The sequence below is a fragment of the Ictalurus punctatus genome, chromosome 6, assembly GCF_001660625.3.
Source record: "Ictalurus punctatus breed USDA103 chromosome 6, Coco_2.0, whole genome shotgun sequence".
In the NCBI taxonomy this organism is placed as follows: domain Eukaryota; kingdom Metazoa; phylum Chordata; class Actinopteri; order Siluriformes; family Ictaluridae; genus Ictalurus; species Ictalurus punctatus.
The window spans coordinates 3,523,524-3,547,500 of NC_030421.2; the positions used below are offsets into that span (position 1 = coordinate 3,523,524).

General features: G+C 43.8%; 1 protein-coding gene across 6 annotated transcripts in view; it reads right to left on the reverse strand.

The window, feature by feature from the left end:
• Positions 1-1,281: 1,281 nt before the first annotated feature.
• The window catches only part of dip2a (disco-interacting protein 2 homolog A), a 136,223-nt gene continuing 113,527 nt past the window's right edge, over positions 1,282-23,977 (reverse strand). For 4 of the 6 annotated variants that reach the window (XM_053680719.1, XM_053680720.1, XM_053680718.1 and 1 more), the window contains 21 exons: positions 23,923-23,977; positions 23,677-23,757; positions 22,472-22,599; positions 22,251-22,365; positions 21,961-22,162; positions 21,692-21,792; positions 20,906-20,986; positions 20,704-20,827; positions 19,454-19,575; positions 19,231-19,342; positions 17,595-17,704; positions 17,193-17,323; positions 16,448-16,616; positions 15,155-15,325; positions 14,698-14,727; positions 11,846-11,907; positions 9,324-9,381; positions 8,846-8,920; positions 8,540-8,714; positions 7,935-8,058; positions 1,282-7,189 (listed from right to left, as the gene is read on the reverse strand). The exon at positions 23,923-23,977 is cut by the window's right edge and continues 82 nt beyond it. In XM_053680719.1, the coding sequence (XP_053536694.1) occupies positions 6,937-7,189; positions 7,935-8,058; positions 8,540-8,714; positions 8,846-8,920; positions 9,324-9,381; positions 11,846-11,907; positions 14,698-14,727; positions 15,155-15,325; positions 16,448-16,616; positions 17,193-17,323; positions 17,595-17,704; positions 19,231-19,342; positions 19,454-19,575; positions 20,704-20,827; positions 20,906-20,986; positions 21,692-21,792; positions 21,961-22,162; positions 22,251-22,365; positions 22,472-22,599; positions 23,677-23,757; positions 23,923-23,977 (2,479 nt within the window). In that variant the 3' untranslated portion in view covers positions 1,282-6,936. Of the gene's footprint in view, positions 7,190-7,934; positions 8,059-8,539; positions 8,715-8,845; positions 8,921-9,323; positions 9,382-11,845; positions 11,908-14,697; positions 14,728-15,154; positions 15,326-16,447; positions 16,617-17,192; positions 17,324-17,594; positions 17,705-19,230; positions 19,343-19,453; positions 19,576-20,703; positions 20,828-20,905; positions 20,987-21,687; positions 21,793-21,960; positions 22,163-22,250; positions 22,366-22,471; positions 22,600-23,676; positions 23,758-23,922 lie in introns of those variants that run through there. The other 2 variants (XM_053680717.1, XR_008396525.1) reach the window with 2 other exon arrangements.

Sequence of the window (23,977 nt, forward strand, 5' to 3'; positions counted from 1 at the left end):
TATGGCATTTTGCTTTCGGTCTTTTAACTTCAAAGTGCTCGTATTTATTTTCTTACAGAATTTAAGTTGTGTTTAAAGACCTTATTTCCATCCATCCATCTTCTATACCGCTTATCCTTTTCGGGGTCACGGGGAACCTGGAGCCTATCCCAGGGAGTATCGGGTACAAGGCAGGGTACACCCTGGACAGGGTGCTAATCCATCGCAGGGCATAATCACATACACACTCACACACCCATTCATACACTACGGACACTTTGGACATGACAATCAGCCTACCATGCATGTCTTTGGACTGGGGGAGGAAACCGGAGTACGCGGAGGAAACCCCCGCAGCACGGGGAGAACATAAACTCCGCACACACAGGGCCACGGTGGGAATCGAACCCCTATTTGAACCCCTTGAACCCCTAATTGACCCCCCCACGTGTGAGGTGAACGTGCTAACCACTAAGCCACCGTGCGCCCAAGACCTTCACCGAGTTGGAACTGACTAGATTCCAGTATCCCTTCAAGAGCCAAGGTCTCCAGGCCATATAATTCCATTCTGGATACCTTGCCTCTTGAAGGGATACTGAAATCTAGCCAGTTAAAAAAGTGGATGAGACGATATATTACTCTATTATTCCAATTACCTGCTTTTGGGAAAGAGAATTAGGGGTTAAACCTGACTGGGATGTGGTATAGGTCAGGTGTTTTACTACCAGCAAGAACCTTGCACACCAACTGATCCACTATAAACAGGGCATACATTACTCCAGGACTGTGCCCTACGATGGATTGGCACCCTGTCCAGGGTGTACCCCGCCTCGTGCCCAATGCTCCCTGGGATAGGTTTCCCCGTAACCCTGAAAAGGATTAAGCGGTATAGAAGATGGATGGACTGATGGACATTACTCCAGGTTCATTGCATAAAATGAATAAATGATCCGTATTGTCATCTTTGTAATAAATCTACCGTAGGCTCTTACATACACGTTTTGGGAACGCCCTATAGTGTTTTCATTCTGGACATTTGTATGCACCGTCCTTGCGGACATTTTACACCTGGAGATACCCAAGAATCCCCTGCTCTTCCTCTTAAAACTTTGGGTGGAACCGTCCGCTCCTACGCTCCTCAACAATTATAAATAATTTCTTCGTTTTTAAAAATTTATTCAAACGGACTTTGGAAGACGTAGATGTGCAAGAGGAATATTTTAAGGATAGTTTTGTGCCCGAATAAGTCTTAATTCCCCTGTGTGAATATTCTACTCACCGATGAAGACACATTTATCCGAATTCCATTAAAAGCGAGTTATTTATTAAGAAAAATCATGTTAACACATAAGACAAACAACAACAACAAAAACAAAAACAAAAACACGTCGTCATTCGTTAACTGCTTCGACACTGAGGAAACCACATGTGCTTTGTAATCCTGGAAACAAAACCAGTCCCTGCATCCTCCCGGAAAGGAACAGCATACATATTGATTCCTGCTGCTGATGTTTGGTGAAGAAAAGATGAAAATTTGGTTAGCTCTGAAGGTTCTTCTGTTCCTATCATGTTCTAGGATCTCGGTAATAACTTACACAAATTCTGTACATAATTACAGCAGGCTTAATACCTGACACAGCTTTCTCACATACACACACACACAAAATAATAATAATAATAATAATAATAATAATAATAATAATAATAATAATAATTCTACAGAATGCAGCCATGGAAATAAGCGTCCTCTTTACAATGCTGGCCTTCTCATTGTACAGCGAATAATGACTCTGAAAAATACAAGCGACTATTCTTACACTTTAAAAACAAGCACTGGAATGAAGCCCTTTGCACCTGCGATCGTCATGTTTCCTGAAATTACTCGGCCGCCTTTCTGCGTTCCTTCTCATGTCCTGGGAGAAGGTGGGTGTGGACCGAACGCTAGCTTCCGGATCAGTGAAACACAGTACGTTAAGTCACTTTGGAAAATGTCACCCCGAATACATTCATTTTCAAGTCTGATACATGCTAGTTTAGGCATGAGTGGTCTCGAAGCTCAAGCAGAAAACTTAAGACGGGTATAAATCCGCTATTTAAATACAAAACGTGAGTGACGCACACAAAGACGGTGATAAGGATATCTTAAATACGATTCACACGGCACCCTGATAGGAAGGATAAACTGACAGGTAGCAGGGAATATTTAAGGCTGATGTCGAGATGCTGATCGAGGAACGCATGACCTTCGTCCTGATGCGGTTTGATTTCCGATGCGCGATTTACGGCGGTCTGTAAAAAACCCGGAAGTGCAACAGCAAATCAGAAAACACTGCAATAAAGTTTCAAATGCAATGGCGAATTAAAGCCTTAAAGGAAGCCGGGTTATTCAAAAGAAAGGATTTCTCTTCGCTGTAATGACTTTATATCCGCACTAGCGCTGTAATGATATGCTGTATCACATTGTTCGATAAGAGGCTCTCAATGCGATGCATCTTCGTATTGTTTATTCCTCATAAAATACCGCTTATGTTACGTGAGGTGTAATAAACATTTCAATTTAATAATTGTTTTTTTTTTTTAAATAGCGTATTAGATCGGGAAAGGCAGCAATGGCTTCGCTTAGCATCAGACAGGAACTGGAAGATTCCCTGAAATCTTTGAGGTCTGGTGTAGAAAGCGCTTCCTGAGAAGTTACGCCGGAGCGAGATGTCACAGAACGCCGAATACCTGTACAATACATCGGTGCTAATAGCACAAACATGTGCGACATCAACTAGATGAAGCCACAAAGCGAAGCACGCACTCAGCAAACTCTCTTCATTCAGGCCTGTCGTTGCCGGTTCAATCCAGGATACAGAAATCGCCACGGCGATTGGGAAGTTCATATATCCGGGACTGGAGAACCCAGGATTTAAGAACACACCTAGAGCTACAGAGAGCTACGTGAGTGTGACGGTACAACTAGCTAACAGAAGAATAAGAAAAAGCTCTGCGCTTCAGACATGCCACCTGGAGTGACCCCAGTGGAAATCTAACGCAGAGATAGAAGAGTCTGAATCCATCACACGACATCACACCGCCACATTATTACCTTTTAATTATTGTTCTTTTTACAGAAGCCCTAAGAGGCTATGCATTCTTATTTTTTTCTTTCTTGTTTACTCGTGATTTCGACTTAACAAAAGTTGTTTACTCGTGATTTCGACATGACAAAAAGTTGTTTACTCGTGATTTCGACATGACAAAAAGTTGTTTACTTGTGATTTCAATATAACAAAAGTTGTTTACTCGTGATTTCGACATAAAAGTTGTTTACTCCTGATTTCAACATAACAGTTGTTTACTCGTGATTTCGACTTAACAAAAGTTGTTTACTTGCGATTTCGAAATAACAGTTTACTCGTGATTTTGACTTAACAAAAAATGTTTACTCGTGATTTCGACATGACAAAACGTTTACTCGTGATTTCGACTTAACAAAAAGTTGTTTACTCGTGATTTCGACTTAACAAAAAGTTGTTTACTTGTGATTTCGACTTAACAAAAAGTTGTTTACTCGTGATTTCGACTAAACAAAAGTTGTTTACTCGTGATTTCGACTAAACAAAAGTTGTTTACTCGTGATTTCGACTTAACAAAAAGTTGTTTACTCGTGATTTCGACTAAACAAAAGTTGTTTACTCGTGATTTCGACTAAACAAAAGTTGTTTACTCGTGATTTCGACTTAACAAAAAGTTGTTTACTTGTGATTTCGACTAAACAAAAGTTGTTTACTCGTGATTTCGAAATAACAGTTGTTTACTCGTGATTTCGACTTAACAAAAGTTGTTTACTCGTGATTTCGACTTAACAAAAGTTGTTTACTCATGATTTCGACTTAACAAAAGTTGTTTACTCGTGATTTCGACTTAACAAAAGTTGTTTACTCGTGATTTCAATATAACAAAAGCTGTTTACTCGTGATTTCGACTTAACAAAAGTTGTTTACTCGTGATTTCGACGTTATTTACTCGTGATTATGACTTAACAAAAATTGTTTACTCGTGATTTCGACATAGCAAAAGTTGTTTTCTCACAACATCATTTTATCAGGAGAAAATCTCACGCCTTGTGAATGGGACTGGTATTGTATGCATGTTGTTGTCTTTGCCATCATCATCATCATCATCATCATCATATATGTAATAACTACCCGCTGTAGAGATGGACCTTATCTCCGCATGAAGAGTGATGGGTGTCCCCTGCTCCGGGATCGCGCTACGCTTCTGCTGCCCCCAGAACAACTAAAAACATGTTGTTATTTCGAGAACATACAAAAATGAAGTCATGACGAGAGCACGAGAAAACGAGAAAGAATCAAATAAGGGCTTCCGTAACTGTTCATCTTAAACATTTGGATCGATTCAAAAACGGAAATCAAAAGCACGCTTTCATTCAATACGTATATTTCTCTGTATTGATATCGCATCGAGACACCACCGTATCCTGTATCGAATGTGAATTTCACGTCTTGCTACACCCCTGATGATCGTTACTATACGTGATTGCTGTCGTGTCTTCTGATTTGCTGTTGAAGTAAGTATGGTGGCCCATAAAGGCGTCAACATAAAGCTGAATGATGGTGATACTTCAATTCAGTTCGTTACAGTTTTTCCCAATTGCACACACAGAACTGTGTTATTAACGTTAACGTAGAGTCTTTACGTAGGAGTCTTATTCCAAAACTCCTGAAAACAGTAACTGCAAAGTACTTCACATTAGACACAATGCTATAACGTTCACTGACAAAAAGAAAAGAAAAGAAAAAAAAATCGAAGGTCCGAGTTCCTCATTTAGGACAGATTTGAGGACAGCTTCACATATAGTATTAGTACACCGGACCAACGTCCCCATGAGAGTTCTGACAAACATTGCGTGTTCATAAACCATCATAGCGCATCATACTGAGCAGAACGTTTACAAATGTAGCCGGATAGCTAGTTGTGTACCTAATGGTGGTTGTTTTGTTTAAAATCGTATGGTTTGTAGATCGCCAGAAGTGATACTGTGGTTAAAATGAACTAGCTAAGGTAACACACACTCACCTTACCTGTCTGACTAGCATGCTAGCTAGTAAGACTAACATGCTAGTTATCAAACAGTAGTGTTGTGTGAGCACTAAATAAATAAATAAATTTAAAAAATTTGCCTATATAAATGATCCTTTGAAGGATGTGGTTAATAACACAGCTTGGGGCTTGTTTTGCTCAAATTTAGCTTGTTTTGCTAGGTGTCTAGCCTAATTAGCGTTGAGTTATTTTAAAGCTGTGTGTACACTGTGTGCAAGCAAAAGAGAAAAACCGCACTCCTGAGCATCAAACCCAGACAATAGCAGTGCCGCTATAGTACACACACCACGATATCAGATCAGGCTCTCGTCGTATCGCACTTTCGGTTTTCTGTAAAATCTCTCACGTCGTAGTAAAGACTCGAAGCGTGTCAGTGTGTCGGAATACGACGAAACCACCTCGCTTTAGAGCTGGAGTGCATTAAGTTCTCACGCTTCTTCTTGGTAGCTGCAGTCCTGACGAACGGACGTCTCCTCCCGCCCCCCCATGATTCTTTGCACATTGGCACGTGCCGAGAAGTGAGAGTTTGAGAAAAGTTCTGCTCTGGGATCGAATATGAAGATCGTTTCCTCCGGACTTCAAAACATGTTAAAAAAAAAACGTTTGATGTCTGAAGTCTGCATCTATAGTTTTTCCGCTAGAGCTACGAGGTTAATGTAGCTAATAGAAAGTCTCTCTCACTCAAAATCATTCGCATAAATACCTGACTCAAACCGCAACCAGTTCTGGACGCCATGTGACGGCTGGCTGGGAAAACGACGTTATCGGGAATTAAACTGCAGCCTGAATCAGAAGCGTGGCTTCTCATTGTATGAGCATAGGTGTAAAACTAATACGCACAGGAACACAAATACTCATTAGGTGCTTTTACACGCGCCCATTTTCGTCGATCCGAATTCAGACTCCGAAAGTACTGTACCGTAATCCCTAATTTCTCCATCTGGGGATTGATAAACTATTATCTTATCTTATCTTATCTAAACATTGCGATCCAATTCAAATATCCGCTTACAGGTGCGTTACATTTCAGCCATGAGAACTCTCGGAGTGAAACCGTGAGCTTTTATAGATGGGGACGGAGTGTAAATAGGTTTGGTCTGGCGCACTCGAGCTGTGACGCGGCTGCTGCGCGAGTACGAATACTTGCACCGATAGTCATGGAGAGACATGCGGCCCCGAACGGAGCTATTTATCAACAGAAAGAAAGACAAATGCGGCACGTAGCGTTATTTACAGAGATGAAGGGCTTAAGACCAGCCAGTCCTGACTGTAATCTATAAGCATACATAAAATTTCATTCTCTCTTGGAACGCTGTAACATTATAGGTGGCGGCCATCTTGGACCAATGCCTGTACACCCAAAATATGAAGGTACTGTAGAGGTACTGTAGTAGTACAATACAATTCACTACAGTTTTTTTTATTTTCTTAAAATGAGATTACACAGCCAATCGATATGATATGACAATTTGGGCGAGACAGATAGTTTTGAGTGAGGTAGACTTCCATTATTTGTTAACTACATTGGCTTCATAGATCCAAAAAAAAAAAAAAAAACCCAAAAAATCATTTAACCGAATGGAAAATTGTATATATTTTAATGTTCCTTTAACCTGATATTTGAAATGACGACAAAACCAAAATGGTACGCAGTCAGTTAGTTATGAAATGGGGAGACACTGTTTTGTATCAGAGGCATTGTAACAGTCTTCCTTAGAGGAAAACACACCCACACACACACACACACACACTGCATAGTTCCATCATGTTCATTCATCATGTGCAGAAGGAGAAACCGTCTCAGTTCCTGTGTCACTTTCTTTCTGTGTTTTTTTCCCCCTCCTGGTTTCACATGTTGTAGGCCACGTAAATGGGGTCGAGCTGATCGGCGAGGAAGCCATCGCGCAGGTGCATGCGCTGCTTCTCCCCACGAGAGTTGATGGGAATGACGCCCGGGTCGACCACCACCACCACGCCCACGATCAGGTAGTGCTCCTCCAAAACCACGTTGGTGACGAGGGGAACGAGATCCAGAGCCTCCTGCTCCAAGCCTTCCAGCTCCACCACCACCACCAGCAGGTTAGTCCACGTGAACACGGCACTGCAGAGGACAAACACCGCGTGTAAAGAAGTGTGCATACTGTACAGCACAGGAAGGAAAAACAGTAATGAAAGTAATATATATCTGCACACTTTCGGCACGGACTCGGGCTGCTCGTGAGCCAGCACTCGAGTTCTTTGAAGTATTTGTGATGTTTTATGGTTGCAAAAAATGCTGCTCCAGATATCGCAGATATTTTCTCGATCTTGTTACATTTGTGCAAGCAAACCAAGTACACATCGGTATTATTTGATTATTTGAATAAAATCCTGGCTTGTTTTTTTTTTCATTTTTTTTTTTCAAATATATATATTTTTTTATAGTATAGTATATTATTTACAGGAACACCTGAATAATCTGATAACTGCTGCGATCTGAGTGCAAACATTCAGTGGAAAAGGGACCACTTCTGAGTGGTGGACTGTCCTCAGTGTCAGTTTATGACCACAGCTGGAGAGAACTGGATTAAAATCTCAGTGAGAGTGCGAGAGAGAGAGAGAGAGAGACTAAAAGTGAGAGTGAGAGAGAGAAAGAGAGAGTGAGAGAGAGAAAGTGAGAGAGAGAGAGAGAAAGTGAGAGAGAGAGTGAGAGAGAGAACGTGAGAGAGAGAGAGAGAGAGAGAGAGAGGGAGAGAAAGAAAGTGAGAGAGTGAGAGAGAGCGTGAGAGAGAGATAGAGAGAGAGAGAGAGAGAGTGAGTGTGCGTGCGAGAGAGAGACAGGCGGCAGGAGAAGGGTGTTATCTCACCACTCAGCGATGCTCTTATGTGATCTGATGACAGAGGTTTCAATATCAATGGGGTGATAGCGCATCCCTCTGAGCTCCAGCGTCTCATCCAGAGATCCTACTACGTACAGGGCATCATGCCGTTCTACACACACACACACACACACACACACACACACACACACACAGAATTTGTAATTGTAGCTTTGCAGTGTATGTGTTTTGAAAGTCTTTAATCTCACTAACCAAGTGTTACCACAGAGGTGCCTTTCCCCTTCAGTCAAATGCCCCCCCAACACACACAATTATATTATGTTGATATAAAAAGCAGAAATGTGTTACTCCTCCACTGCTGTAGCAGGGGGTCAAACCATAAATATTGGCACCTCTGTTATCATTACGGGGACATCTGATCCCCCGAAAGGGATTTGTAAAGATGGACACACGCACTCTGCTAAAGATCAGAATACAGTCAGTCCAACACATGGTTTTAATAAAAGAATAACATACAGACAGAAAGAAAAGACGGATAGTGAATAAAAGCTTGCGGAGTTAAATGATGCGCTGGTGGTCAAACTGAAAGATGTGAAAATGTTGATGAGCGGGATTATTTGAGGCTTGTTCACCTCCGCTGGCGTCGGTGAGTTCCGTCCTGCGCAGGAAGCCTAGGTATCCCGTCCGCGCCCATACGGTCTGCGTGTCACCGAAACTCAGCTTGGTGCAGAAGTGATCGGCGTGCAGCGCCTCTTCGCCGTAAACCGTGTAATATCCTGTGGCATTGTGGGGGCTGCTAACCCAGATCTGTTTAAAGATCACGAATCACACACGTTTAGGCCAAATGTTTCGATTTCGATCTTTCCGTGTTCTCGGGATACATTCACACTTAGCTAATAAATGTATTTTGTTCTGAACGCTGGGGAGAAGAACCTCACCTCTCCGAGATGAGAGTCTCCGAGCGGTCCTTTGGTCTCTGTGTGAGCAATGATTACTTTTACACCAGGCAGGATCTGCAGGAGAAAACACATACAGCATGGTCACATGCCTTACGAAAACAAGCGCATGCGAGCAGGAAGTGTGTGTGAAAGGTGTGGATCTGCGTAGTGTGTGTTCATGTAGCCCATTCACACAGTTATGGGGAAATTCACAGGTGCAACACTGACACAAATCGACCAGGGAAGGACTAATATAATTCCGGGATGGGGGGCGGAGATAACAGGGAGAGGAGATGTGTGAACAGAAGCCAGTATTTTACCAGGAGTGAGCATGGGAGTGTGTGCATGTGGTCAGAAAGGAGTGATGCAAAATTTAACTATCACTGGTAAAGGAATGCAGGTCAGGTGTGAAATGAGTATTAGAGAGAGAGAGAGAGGGAGAGAGAGATTCGGAACTGATATAGGTGTGTTTTCTCACCTTCCCCGACTCCATCAGAGGCAGACTGTGTGGAGAGCCTCTTTCAACGAGCCGCACTCTGAAAAATAAATAAATAAATAAATAAATAAATAAATAGACACGATAATTTCCCCCGTTTTCTGAAACACTACTGAATTCCCTACTGCAAGAATCAAACCATCAAACCCCTTTATTAACCCACATTATCCACCACACACACCATCAAACCCCTTTATTAACCCACATTATCCACCACACACCATCAAACCCCTTTATTAACCCACATTATCCACCACACACACCATCAAACCCCTTTATTAACCCACATTATCCACCACACACACCATCAAACCCCTTTATTAACCCACATTATCCACCACACACACCATCAAACCCCTTTATTAACCCACATTATCCACCACACACACACCATCAAACCCCTTTATTAACCCACATTATCCACCATACACACCATCAAACCCCTTTATTAACCCACATTATCCACCACACACCATCAAACCACTTTATTAACCCACATTATCCACCACACACACCATCAAACCCCTTTATTAACCCACATTATCCACCACACACACCATCAAACCCCTTTATTAACCCACATTATCCACCACACACACCATCAAACCCCTTTATTAACCCACATTATCCACCACACACCATCAAACCCCTTTATTAACCCACATTATCCACCACACACCATCAAACCCCTTCATTAACCCACATTATCCACCACACACCATCAAACCCCTTTATTAACCCACATTATCCACCACACACCATCAAACCCCTTTATTAACCCACATTATCCACCACACACACACACCATCAAACCCCTTTATTAACCCACATTATCCACCACACACCATCAAACCCCTTTATTAACCCACATTATCCACCACACACCATCAAACCCCTTTATTAACCCAGGTTATGCACCACACACCATCAAACCCCTTTATTAACCCACATTATCCACCACACACACCATCAAACCCCTTTATTAACCCACATTATCCACCACACACCATCAAACCACTTTATTAACCCACATTATCCACCACACACCATCAAACCCCTTTATTAACGCACATTATCCACCACACACCATCAAACCCCTTTATTAACCCACATTATCCACCACACACACCATCAAACCCCTTTATTAACCCACATTATCCACCACACACCATCAAACCACTTTATTAACCCACATTATCCACCACACACCATCAAACCCCTTTATTAACCCACATTATCCACCACACACCATCAAACCCCTTTATTAACGCACATTATCCACCACACACCATCAAACCCCTTTATTAACCCACATTATCCACCACACACACCATCAAACCCCTTTATTAACCCAGGTTATCCACCACACACACCATCAAACCCCTTTATTAACGCACATTATCCACCACACACCATCAAACCCCTTTATTAACCCACATTATCCACCACACACCATCAAACCACTTTATTAACCCACATTATCCACCACACACCATCAAACCCCTTTATTAACCCACATTATCCACCACACACCATCAAACCCCTTTATTAACGCACATTATCCACCACACACCATCAAACCCCTTTATTAACCCACATTATCCACCACACACACCATCAAACCCCTTTATTAACCCACATTATCCACCACACACCATCAAACCACTTTATTAACCCACATTATCCACCACACACCATCAAACCCCTTTATTAACCCACATTATCCACCACACACCATCAAACCCCTTTATTAACGCACATTATCCACCACACACCATCAAACCCCTTTATTAACCCACATTATCCACCACACACACCATCAAACCCCTTTATTAACCCAGGTTATCCACCACACACACCATCAAACCCCTTTATTAACGCACATTATCCACCACACACCATCAAACCCCTTTATTAACCCACATTATCCACCACACACACCATCAAACCCCTTTATTAACCCACATTATCCACCACACACACACACCATCAAACCCCTTTATTAACCCACATTATCCACCACACACCATCAAACCCCTTTATTAACCCACATTATCCACCACACACACACCATCAAACCCCTTTATTAACCCACATTATCCACCACACACCATCAAACCCCTTTATTAACCCACATTATCCACCACACACACACCATCAAACCCCTTTATTAACCCACATTATCCACCACACACCATCAAACCCCTTTATTAACCCACATTATCCACCACACACCATCAAACCCCTTTATTAACCCACATTATCCACCACACACACCATCAAACCCCTTTATTAACCCAGGTTATCAATGTTTGCTATCTAAACAAACATTATCCAAACACCTTATCCATCAAACACCATCATTACTCCATATTTTCACTGACACACACTATCCAGTCACAATATAACCAACACCAAAACACTCTTCAAACAGTTTCTCACTATCTCTAGTGTCAGCTGGACATTGTCGGGATTTAGTGTTTTGAACATTTTAAAGGACTCACCTGTCATGTCGAAGTGCTCTCATGTCCACATAGACGGTGGTGGGATCAGGACCAGCTGTACCCTGCATGAGAAGAGTGGAATTAGTCCACAATAAAATCTTTACCATGACACAGAGTTCTGAAGGACCAGATCCCATAACTTCCATCCTTCACGAGGATTATTCCAGATCTAATCGAAATAATTTCACCGTGATTACAACACTGATATCATATCAACACGGTATACTGGACAGTTTAACACTGACACACTCCTTTCTCAGATTGAACTGATATCCCAATCACACTTGGAGATCAGCTTAAACGTGAAAGACCTGGAATTTCAGGGTCCTCATAAATATTTCCCAGAAGAACCCATGAAGTGTAAGGTATAAAAATGTTAACCGTGTCCCACATTATTTCCATTTGAGTTTTTCGTCTCACTGTTCAGACGTACCAGAAGAGTAACACGTGGAGAAACTTTGATATAGACGCCTAACATATAAATAGCGTGTTATTTGAACTTCTATCGGGTTCTTCGGGAATTTTTTATCCCTTACCCTTCATAGGACCAGGTGGAACAGTAATGCAGGAAGGGAGAAGGTTATACCAGCCTCCACAACAACACGCACATGATTTTTCCACCTTTATCTACTCTAAACACAGCCATGTCATCTTTGTTAGTGGCATCCGCATATCGAAAAGCACTGACTAGTGTACTTTTACACGCCCAAAGCAGCGATGCCGACAAAGCACGCAGGCCAAATGTATTCAAATCCAGACTTTAACATGCCCTTATTGACACCCCATCTGAGGAATCCATTTGACCCCCTTGAGGGCAGTTGCGGTACTTCATTAGCTCGACGTTTGGTAGATGGTTTCTTCAGTCATCACTGTAGACTGTAAGAAGAACAAGAACTTACCCAGAAGGCATTGCTATGTTTTGATTTGCTATGTTCAAACTGAAGAAGTCGATATCCAGAATATTACCTGGTTTTTCAAATAGCTGAGCAGCCAGTGGACGCTTTCAGGGCTCCCGTCTGATTCGTTTTTATTTAGACCACAGCTTGTTTGGATTCAGAAGGTGTGCTTATATGTTAACGCACTCGTCCTCATACGTTCTCCTTCCTGGAGTAGATTTATGGAAGGAGTCTCGAGTGTCGGAGCTTTTTGTACAGGTCAGTAAGTTTCTCTGTCTCCAGGACCGAGGAGTTTGCGCGTTCTGGGTTCTTAGTCACGTCACAAGCTGCGTTTTTCTCGGTCTTTTTTTTTGTCTCATTAAACGTTAAGCGAGAGAACACGGGCGGAATTTTTTAAAACTGTATTCACTGTGGTGTAAGTGTAATAACGCTTTTCAGACTATACTGTTATGACTGTAGAATAATGCACTTCTGGGTGGTATGGGTACCGTCGCACAACGCTGGTGTGGATTATTTTCATAACAACGCGGTCTGTCTTCTGATATGTGACAACGAGGGGGCACGGTGGCTTCGCACCTCTAGACTTTGGGGGTTCGAGTCCCGCCTCCTCCCTGTGTGCGTGGAGTTTGCATGTTCTCCCCGTGCTTTGGAGGTTTCCTCCAGGTACTCTGGTTTCCTCCCCCAGTCCCAACACACGCGTTGTAGTCTGATTTGCATTTCCAAATTGTCTGTAATGTGTGTATGAGTGCTTAAATGTGTGTGATGTGTGTGACACCGTCCAGAGTGTCCCCCGCCTTCGTGCCCCGAGTTCCCTGGGATAGGCTCCAGGCTCCCCGTGACCCTGTGTAGGATAGGCGGTACAGAAAATGTACGGATATGCCACAACCCTACAACGTCGGTAGTCGATGAGGGGCATGTTATAAACAGTATTTGAATACAGGGTTAGAGAAATAAACGACTGTAGCATGAACAAACAAACAAAAAAGTTGCTTTATAAGCAGCCCAAGCACTATTACAATCAGTGATTGGTAGTACAGGCCATAACCAGGGCTCTACTTAGAGTCGCACTTAACCCTTCAAAGTCAAGGTAAAACAATCTACCCTTAGTCTACAGCAGTCATACACTATATGGACAAAAGTTTGTGGACACCAGCATGACAAACACCCCTGTGCACATAGTGAGGTCCATGAAGACATGGTTCGCCAAGGTTGGAGTAGAAGAACTCCTGCACGGAGCCCTGACCGCAACCCCAATGAACACCTCTGTTAGGAACTGGAACACCGACTGAACCCCAGACCTCAGCGTCTGACCTCGATATCGCTCTTTTGGCCGAAGAAGCACAAATCCCCACAGCCACGCTGTGAAATCTAGTGGAAGGCCTTCGCAGAGAAGTGGGACTAGATCTGGAATGGGACGTTCACCAAGCACACATAGGTGTGATGGTCAGGTGTGCACAAACTTTTAGCCCGATGAGTGTTTTTAAATCTTTAAATGACACGGATTAATGTATAGATTACTGTCACAGTCTGCCACTCCATGACGTTAGAACAGTCTTCAGATAAAACGGGTACGTTTCTCCATTTTTTAGACGTTACAGTTGCATTCTGTGTTCTCAATCATATATATATATATATATATATATATATATATATATTTTTTTTTTTGAATGTTTTATTTTATTAGAAACAATGTACGGAAATAAACTGGGGGGAAAAAAACACTAGAAGAGACTTTTAATTAATTAGGCACTTGTGGCATCAATATAACTACGCATTATATTAAAACAACCCATCAGAGATGTAAACAAGTAAACAAGGACTGTACTAAATCACAGACGGCACAAAGCAGCTTTCTATGACATGCAGATAAGCCACACACACACACACACACACACACACACATTCAGAGACGCACAAATAAAAAGCAGACTCACTCTTCCCCTCTACACACTGTACCTGATCAGCCAGGTTGCCCAGTCTGTTGGGCTGACGGAGTGGGACGGATTCACACACACACACACACACACACACACACACACACACACACAGACAGACAAACAGACATATAGAGCCCACAGACACACACCAAACCCAAAAACACACAAACCCCCACAGAAGGACAGACATTATAAAGAAAAAAAAGATCAAATAATGAGAACACAGACAAGATGCTGAGAAATCAATCATTCATTTCATTTACAGAACATATCTGTAGTCTAGAACTACAATGACAATAAAGAATAAAAATGACATCATCGGCCAATCGGTGTCCTCAGATTTTTAACGGATACGTTTGAACATTTTCAGGTTTTGCTTTGAAGTATTCCGGTTTCGTTCAAAACGATAACGTGAATAAAATCTCGTAGAATGAAATGAGTAAAGGCGGAGGTACAGGAAAGGCGTCCCTCCTCACCTGAAGGCAGACGGCCACGTTGACTCTGCAGCCGAAGGTGGTGCTGACAGCGCGAGGCGAGAGGCCCAGGTCCTTAAAGATCTTGGAGAAAGACTGAGTGAGAGCGATGCGGGGTCTCTCCTCGGCCACCACCATGCAGGTGCGCACACACGACAGGTTGATGTTTCGTAACTGATGACGTGGACAGAGTGGGTAAATAAAGATCAATAGATCAATAGAGAGATCTAGGAGTAAGGTGGATTGACTTCCTTTGGTTTGTTTAAAATGAGGAGAAATGATATTCTGTCAATCAGTTCTTTGTAAAGGTTCTATCTCTGTTGCTGTTCGATGGTGCACTAATTATGATGTTAGTTCGCCTGTTTCTAGATGATACCACAGTGGCAAAACTAATCCAGGAAGTCTACACACAGCCTGGGATATGTCAATCAATCGATACGATCAAATAATCCCAACTAATCTCACACGAACACGTCTGTGATATTTACTGTCACCTCGTTTAATTACTGATAATATCAGATCAAAACAAGTTGGCCTTATTGGTACTCGTTAACCTTGACTCATTGGAAATGTTCCAAACAAAAGACAAGAAGTCAGGAAGGGTGTATATGAGTGTGTGAAAGAGAGAGAGGGAGAGAGAGTGAGAGTGAGAGAGAAGAGAGAGAGAGAGAGAGAGAGAGAGAGAGAGTGGGAGAGAGAGAGGGAGAGAGAGAGAGGGAGAGAGAAGAGAGAGAGAGAGAGAGAGGGAGAGAGAGAGAGTGGGAGAGAGAGAGGGAGAGAGAGAGAGGGAGAGAGAGAGAGAGAGGGAGGGAGAGAGGGAGGAAGAGAGAGAGAGTGGGAGAGAGCGAGTGAGAGTGAGAGAGAGGGAGAGAGAGAGAGCGAGAGTGAGAGAGGGAGAGAGAGGGAGGAAGAGAGGGAGAGAGAGAGAGAGAGAGAGAGAGAGAGGGAGAGAGAGAGAGAGGGAGAGAGTGAGAGGAAGAGAGAGGGAGTGGGAGAGAGAGAGAGGGAGAGAGAGAATGAGAGAGAGAGAGAGAGAGAGAAAGAGAGAGTGGGAGAGAGTGGGAGTGGGAGAGAGGGAGAGAGAGAATGAGAGACAGAATGAGAGAGAGAGAGAGAGAGAAAGAGAGAGTGGGAGTGGGAGAGAGGGAGAGGGAGAGAGAGAATGAGAGAGAGGGAGAGAGAGAATGAGAGAGAGAGAGAGAGAGAAAGGGAGAGAGTGGGAGTGGGAGAGAGGGAGAGGGAAAGAGAGGGAGAGAGAGAGAGAGAGAGAGAGAGAGAGAGAGAGAGTGTACTGACCCGCAGAGCTTCGGTCTGAGAGCCCAGGCCTTTAGTGCACATCTCCATCACTGAATAAGAGCAGAAGGTGACGCGGACTTTATACTGACTCACAGCCGAGAGCCACACTGACACGTTACTCTCTAACTCCAGAGGAGGGACCAGAACAGACTGGTGTCCTGAGTATACGCTACACACACACACACACACACACACACACACACACACACACACACACACACACAGGGCAGTTTAGATCAAAATAATACTATTATCATCTGACAACTGAGAAAACTACATCATGTTAATATTAATATCTCATTTTGTCGCACACGTTTTGCTGCTGCTGTTTATTTTACTTCTAAAGAAAGATAAAGAAACGTGTGTTCCAAGAGCGTAGACATGCTATACTTTCATAAACAGCTTCCGTTTCATTTACCGTTCAACATACAATCAAAGTTTAAACTGTACTACCGATTCCAAATCTCTAGCTTCTTCCCAAATCAGATCCGAGAGAATAGTTACCTCGTTCTTCCGTTTAAAAAGAATACGACAAGACATGAGCTCCCGAGGAGCCCCCTGGCTCCATTACACTGAGATTAGCAAATCATAGCCATCTGTGGGCTCGGAGTGTGTTTAGGGAGAAAATCCAAAAGAATACGACATTTTCGGCGTCATTTCCTAATACACACAGCGGTTCCTGTGCAATATCTAAGTGTTCACGTTCGGTGTGCTTGTCCGCGTGTGTGTCGGAGCCAATCCTGACCTGCAGAGGCACCAGAGAGCGAAGCCGAGGCCGCAGTAAGGGTCCAAGCAGATGGCGATCTGTCGTGAAGGGTACAACTCACACTGCAGCTTTATGGAGCGACACAAGGCACTGGTAGCAGCGTGGGACATCTGTGGGGAAATAATAATAATAATAATAATAATAATAATAATAATAATAATAACACGAGAGTAGGAGAGTTCCGGTTAATTCAAGACTTCCTGCGTCCTGAACGCTAGCTATAAAACACGCCACTATCGACAGTCCCTACACACGTGCTCTAACGTCCACGTTACTTCCTGTACTGTGCCGTACACTACTCCATCCCTACTGCAGACTATTCAGTACGGTACTCTACACACCTCCTGTAGCTTCACTAAAGGGATCATTACTGTATGATACCTTCACTCCAGCGAGTATGCCTGTAGTGGACACACTGAAGTCCAGGTACGCGAGCATCTCCGGCGTCGGCGGCTTGTAGACCTGCGAGAGTTTCTTCCTGGGCAGATCATCTGAAACACCACAAGCGTGACCGTCATCATGACTACGACGTCATCATGTTCAGCTATTATTAAAATCCATATGGAATACAGCCATGTATTTGTTTACACGCTCTTTTTGATACCACACACCAGCTATTAGTGGAGACGAGAGAGCGATGAAGCCGATTCAGAGATGGGGATTATTATTAGGGGGCCATGATAGAGAAGCGCTAATGGGGGAAATTCGGCAGGACGCCGGGGTTATACCCCTGCTCTTTTACGATAAGTGTCCTGGGATTTTTAACGACTACAGAGAGTCAGGACCTCGGTTTAACGTCTCATCCGAAACACGGTGCTGTTTTTACAGTATAGTGTCCTCGTCACTATACCGTGGCATCAGGATTCACACAGAACACGGGGTGAGCGCCCCCTGCTGTCCTCACTAACACCACTTCCAGCAGCAACCGTAGTGTTCCCAAGGGAGTCTTCCATCCATGTTCTGGCCAGGCTCAACCCTGCTTAGCTTAAGTGGGAAACCGGGTGAGAACTGCACGGAGATACGACTCTGGCACTTAAATTAACCTGCGGGCCGTTTACGCTTCAGAGGTTTACAGAGCTTTCTTTTGTAGAAACGTCAGGACAATATTCATCTCATGGTCAGTTTGAGGAGGTATAGTTGATATGTTTTCTTGTTTCAAGAAAGCCGCACGATGCATCAAGAGCCGGGGGGGTGTAAACTTTCGAGCAGGACGATCGGTGTAAATTGCTCTTATTTTGTCTTCTGGGAAACATGTAAACATCTTATGTAGCTTCTAAAGGGCGGTACTTAATGAAATAAAAATTAAACAAAATAATGACAATTTACACCCATCGTCCTGTTCAAAAGTTTACACCCCCCTGGTTCTTAATGTATCGTGTTGCCTTCTTGAGCATCAGCAAACGTTCGCGGCTTTATGTAATAGTCGTGTACGAGTCCCTCAGTTGTCCTTGGTGTGAAAAGATGGATCTCGACATCATATAGTCGCTGATGGAAAGGGGTTTAACCGCTCGGGACAAACAAGGGACTCGTGAACAACTATCACAAAACATAAACACGGTCGCTGATCATCCAGGTAACGACACACGGGATTAATAATGAAGGGTGTGTAAACTTTTGAACTGGCTCATTTGTGTAAATTCAGCTATTATACAATTGAAACTAAACTAGAGTAAACTACAATGGATTGAATCTGACTGGTTTAAATAAGAAGCATCTCAAATAAACTCCTCCATGTACACAAAATTAAAAATAACATTTTTTTTTTTTGTTCCTCTCATTGAAATGAATCATATGTTTTTATTTCACAACGTTGAAGTATATACTTCATTCTGCTGTTGAATGGCATTCCATACTGTTTTGAGCGTTTAAGGTTAGATTAGATTAGATTAGATTAGTCTGTAGTTATGTCTGAGGTCTGAATATCAGTGTGAGCAGTTTCAGTATTAGCTCCTCCCCCCTTCACTCAACTGAATAGCTCATAATCGCAGGTCCAGAATGTGGACACTGGGCTCTGTACCTGTGTCGAGTACCATCGGCCATGTTTTTACATCCACGGCAGCTGAGGCTTCTTTGGATTTCAGGAGCTTCATTATTGCTTGTGTGGTCAGGATACACACTGACTTACTGACCTGCAGAACACACACACACACACACACACACACACACACACACACACACACATACATTTATCGCCTGCTTCGATAAGATCCTCAGGTTATGCACTGTGGTGTGGTGTTTACCTCGACAATCATCTTGACGGTGGGGAGCGTCGTGGCCAGGTTCTGTGGGTGGGGAGGACGGACCGTTACTGGAACACAGCCGGCGTACAGACAGCCATAAAACGTAGCGATCAGGTCGATGCCTGCAGCAAAGCAGAGATCCGAAGATATTTATTACTCAGGAGTATGTCGCCTAGATCAGGGGTTCCCAAACTTTTCCAGTGCAAGGCCCCCCAAATGGCATTAACATTTGACCGAGGCCCCCCTTTTGCACGATGTCTTTAAAACACATTAAAAATACAGACTTCTGAATAGATCCCCCTCTTTTTTTATTATTAATAATTACATCTTTACATTACATTAGGAATTGATTGTGTGTGTGGTTGTCTGAGAGTGAGAAAGAGATAACATACTAGTGGGCGGGATGGGAACACCAAATTGTTGAGGCCCCCTTGGCGCCCCCTGGTGGCCCCCACTTTGAAAACCACTGGCCAAGATAATCTAAAGAACTTTTATTGATCACCAGCAGAGTGAAAGTCTTTTCTTTCGCATACCCCAGCATGTCAGGAAGTTGGAGTCAGAGTGCAGGGTCGGACATGATACAGCGCCCCCTGGAGCAGAGAGGGGTAAGGGCCTTGCTCAAGGGCCCAACAGTGGCAGCTTGGTAGGCAGTGCTGAGGCTTGAACCCCTGACCTTCTGATCAGTAACCCAGAACCTTAACCGCCATGCCTCCACTGCCCCGTTTCAAAATGCCCCCGTTCAAAAGTTTACACACTCATACTGATTATTAATCCCGTGTGTCGTTACCTGGATGATCAGCGACCGTGTTTATGTTTTTTGATAGTTGTTCACGAGTCCCTTGTTTGTCCCGAGCGGTTAAACCCCTTTCCATCAGCGACTATATGACGTCGAGATCCATCTTTTCACACCGAGGACGACTGAGGGACTCGTACACGACTATTACATAAAGCCGCGAACGTTCACTGATGCTCGAGAAGGCAACACGATACATTAAGACCCAAGGGTGTGTAAACTTTTGAACGGGGTAAATATTTTTAAATTCAGTTATTATCTCGTCTTGTGGACGATATGTAAACATCTCTTATGTGAAATAGTTTATTCAGGACAGGACTAAATAAACAACAACTTGGGATTTTTATCATCCGTCTTATTTTGTTAACAGTATTAAGATGTAGCGGATTCTGCAAGGGGTACGCAAACTTTTGAGCAGAACTGTACACTAACGCAGAGGTTTTCAAGCGACTCTTACCGGGTGGGTAAACCAGTGCGACGTGATCTCCTGCGTTCAGTCTGCCACGCTCTATGAGCGCCACAGCGACGCGCTCAGCGCGCTTATGGAGCTGCACGCAGGACGCGCTGCTCGCCACGGCGCCCTAAAACACACATTTCCCAAGCACAGTTAGTGGTGCGTTCACTCGGCTCCGGAAGCTGACATCGGTGTTAGCGCATACCTTGGCGTTGAGCAGCAGGAACAGCGGGTGATCGGGCGTGGCCTGAGCTCTCCACTGCAGAACATCCTGCATGTACAGAAACTGCAAGCACGCACAACACATAACCACGTTAGCATGTTAGCATTAATAATAATAATGTCAAACTCTTAAAGCCCTGAGCGTCTTCTTTCATATGCGCCATGAAACGCAGCTGTAGAGTGCGGGCGGTGACGCTCCGCCCATCTTTACTTCTGAAAGACTCCGCCTCTCTAAGATCCTCTTATAATACCCGATCACCGTACTCAACCTCCAGCTGTTTCTTTTTACTAACACTTACTCGTCCAGCCTTTTGTTGCTGCCCCGTCCCAACTTTTTTGAGTCGTGTTGCCGGCATCGAATTCCAAATGACCTTTTCCTTAAAACGGTACATTTCCTCAGTTTAAACATTTGATATGTTTTCTATGTTCTATTCCGAATAACATACGGGTTTATGAGATTACCAAATCGTCGCGTTCTGATTTGATTGACATTTTGCACAGCGTCCCAACTGTTTTGGAATTGGGTTGAACGAGGTGACAGGATTGCATTAGGAGGTCAGAGTGCGGTGGAAGTCTGAGATAAGAGGCGATAATAGGTTAGATTGGGAGATGTTTAAAACTTTGGCGGGGCGTCAAGGTGATCAGGGGTAGCACAGGGTGGTGTTAGGGGTTATATTATTGGGTAAGAAGGTATGTGTGTATGTGTGTGTGTGTGTGTGTGTGTGTGTGTGTGAAGATGAGTGTGTATGAGAGTGTGTATCTTACGTGCCTGATCATGGTCCTCCAACTGAGTCACGTCTCTCCCACAGGCCTGAGCGATTCGCTTCCCAGCAACCAGGTTCCCCACAATCATGGAGGCAGGACCCACCTCTAATAACAGGGGGCGGGGCAAACAGGGGCAGGGCAAATATGGGACAGGAAAGACAGGAGCAGGGCAAAAAGGTAAGGAGAGGCAGACACACGTTATACTTTGAATCAGTATAAGTACAGGCATGCAATGAAATACACACACACACACACACACACAGAGGTGTGTACCTGGTTGCTTCTGGCGGGGTTTGGGCAGGTTGGTGATGCAGGTGTGAGGACTCATGAGCACGGTGCAGGGGTGCAGCGCTCCCTCCAGGAAACGCTGCTTCGTCTCCGACACATGAATCCCACCGAGCGCTGCTTTGGGGAGTGTGTTAGCGGGAACCAGCGCCAGGCAGTACACACCCACCTGATGGATGCTGTCTATCGCCTGACACGCATGCACACACACACGTTCAGGAGAATACACTCAACCACACACTGCAGTGGAATAGAGTGTGTGTGTGTGTGTGTGGTACCTGCAGCACTCGGCTCATCCACTGAAAGCTGTCCTCCTCGGATGCGTCCGGTCTCTGTTCCGCTACCACGACGATCCTCTCATCGTGGAGCACACACACAGAGAACACGGCAATCCTACACACACACACACACACACACACACACACGTGTCCAAGAGGTCAGTAAACTGTCTCGTGGCTACACAGAGAATGATTATGTGGTAAATACTTGAGTCACTCACCGTCCTCTGTAGACGAATTTCATCGGCTCCACCGCCAGTGCAGTCGCCACTACATCATCAGCGTTATGTCTCCGCCCACTGACCACCATCAGCCCGTCCATCTTCCCTACAACAAACAGCAGGTCGTCCTGGCAACGGCACACGGACACGAAACCATCACCAAAACAGTGCATCGTGCTCCACCTGCTGTGTGGATGGATTCTTTGGGTAATGTGTAATAACGTGTAGAGCATTTTATATATATATATATATATAGAATGCTTTGATCTAGTGACCCAAAGACAACAAAAGAACATGTTCTATAATATATAACATAATATAAATATCTCTAATAATGACACAACAAGCATAATAAACACGTGGGAGATGAAATGTTAGACAGGCTTGCACAGGCTCACGTGAGCTTGGACTTGATAGCACCTTCAGTTCTGTTATAAAGAACAGTAAATAAAGCCACTTTTAAATGCTCAAGCACTCAAGTCCCTGTACTGTAGCAGCAGTTGTTTCTCCTGACAGTGACGGTGAATATCAGCAGAACACATGCGGAGAACTTTATCTGAACATCCCGCACGCAGGATGCTCATTTTTGTAATTAGTCAAAACAAGAACACACCGTATGTGACTGATCTCGGCAAAGCAGAGGTCGACCGAGAGATTTTTACCAATAGCGACAGCCAAGTCGGGCCGTACCTACCTGCCGATAACCCGTGAATCAACCGGTACGTTGTAAAATCGATACTGAATGAAAATATTCAAAATATCACTGAACTTTATGACAGAAATAAACAGTACTGGCTACACCATGAAAATGTACTGCACTTTTTAAAATGAAATATATATATATATATAACAAATATTAAAGTAAATAAAAGATATACATCCAAACTGAACCGAAAAGTAACGCTCCAAATAACAAAATGACGTCCAAAATGAATAAAAAACACTTCAAATAACACGACAAATTTAGTCAGCGATAGTTTTATATTTCGCCTCTAGAGGTCGCTATCGTACTGTATAATAACAGCCGGTCCTTCTCAGACGCTCACGACGGACGCGCCCGGGAACAGATTTTCCCCCCAGCGATCCGTATCGGTTAATCGTTAAAAATCCGATTAATCGGTCGACCTCTACAGCAAAATGATACGATACTGTTGACCATATACCGCTATGTTGATGTTGGAGTCAAACTTTTAGCGTGAACTGACCGGTCCGATGAAGCCGAGCAACGAGGTGCGAGTGAACGGTCGATCGGTAACGGGAGAGCCAGACGCCGTCATCGGAATCGTCTACAGCCAAAAAAGTTAGAGGCAGAGAAATGACCAAATGTAATTTATTCAAGCTTCATTTAAACACCAGCAGCACAGAGTTACAGTGAATCCAGTGACACTGCATTATCTCTGAGAAGCTGTGAGGTAATAACTCCAGCGTGCAGGTAAGAGGCGTGTCCTCACCTCAAACACGTTCTTGGTGATGCCCGTCAGGCCGTAGTAGGACACGCCCGTAGTG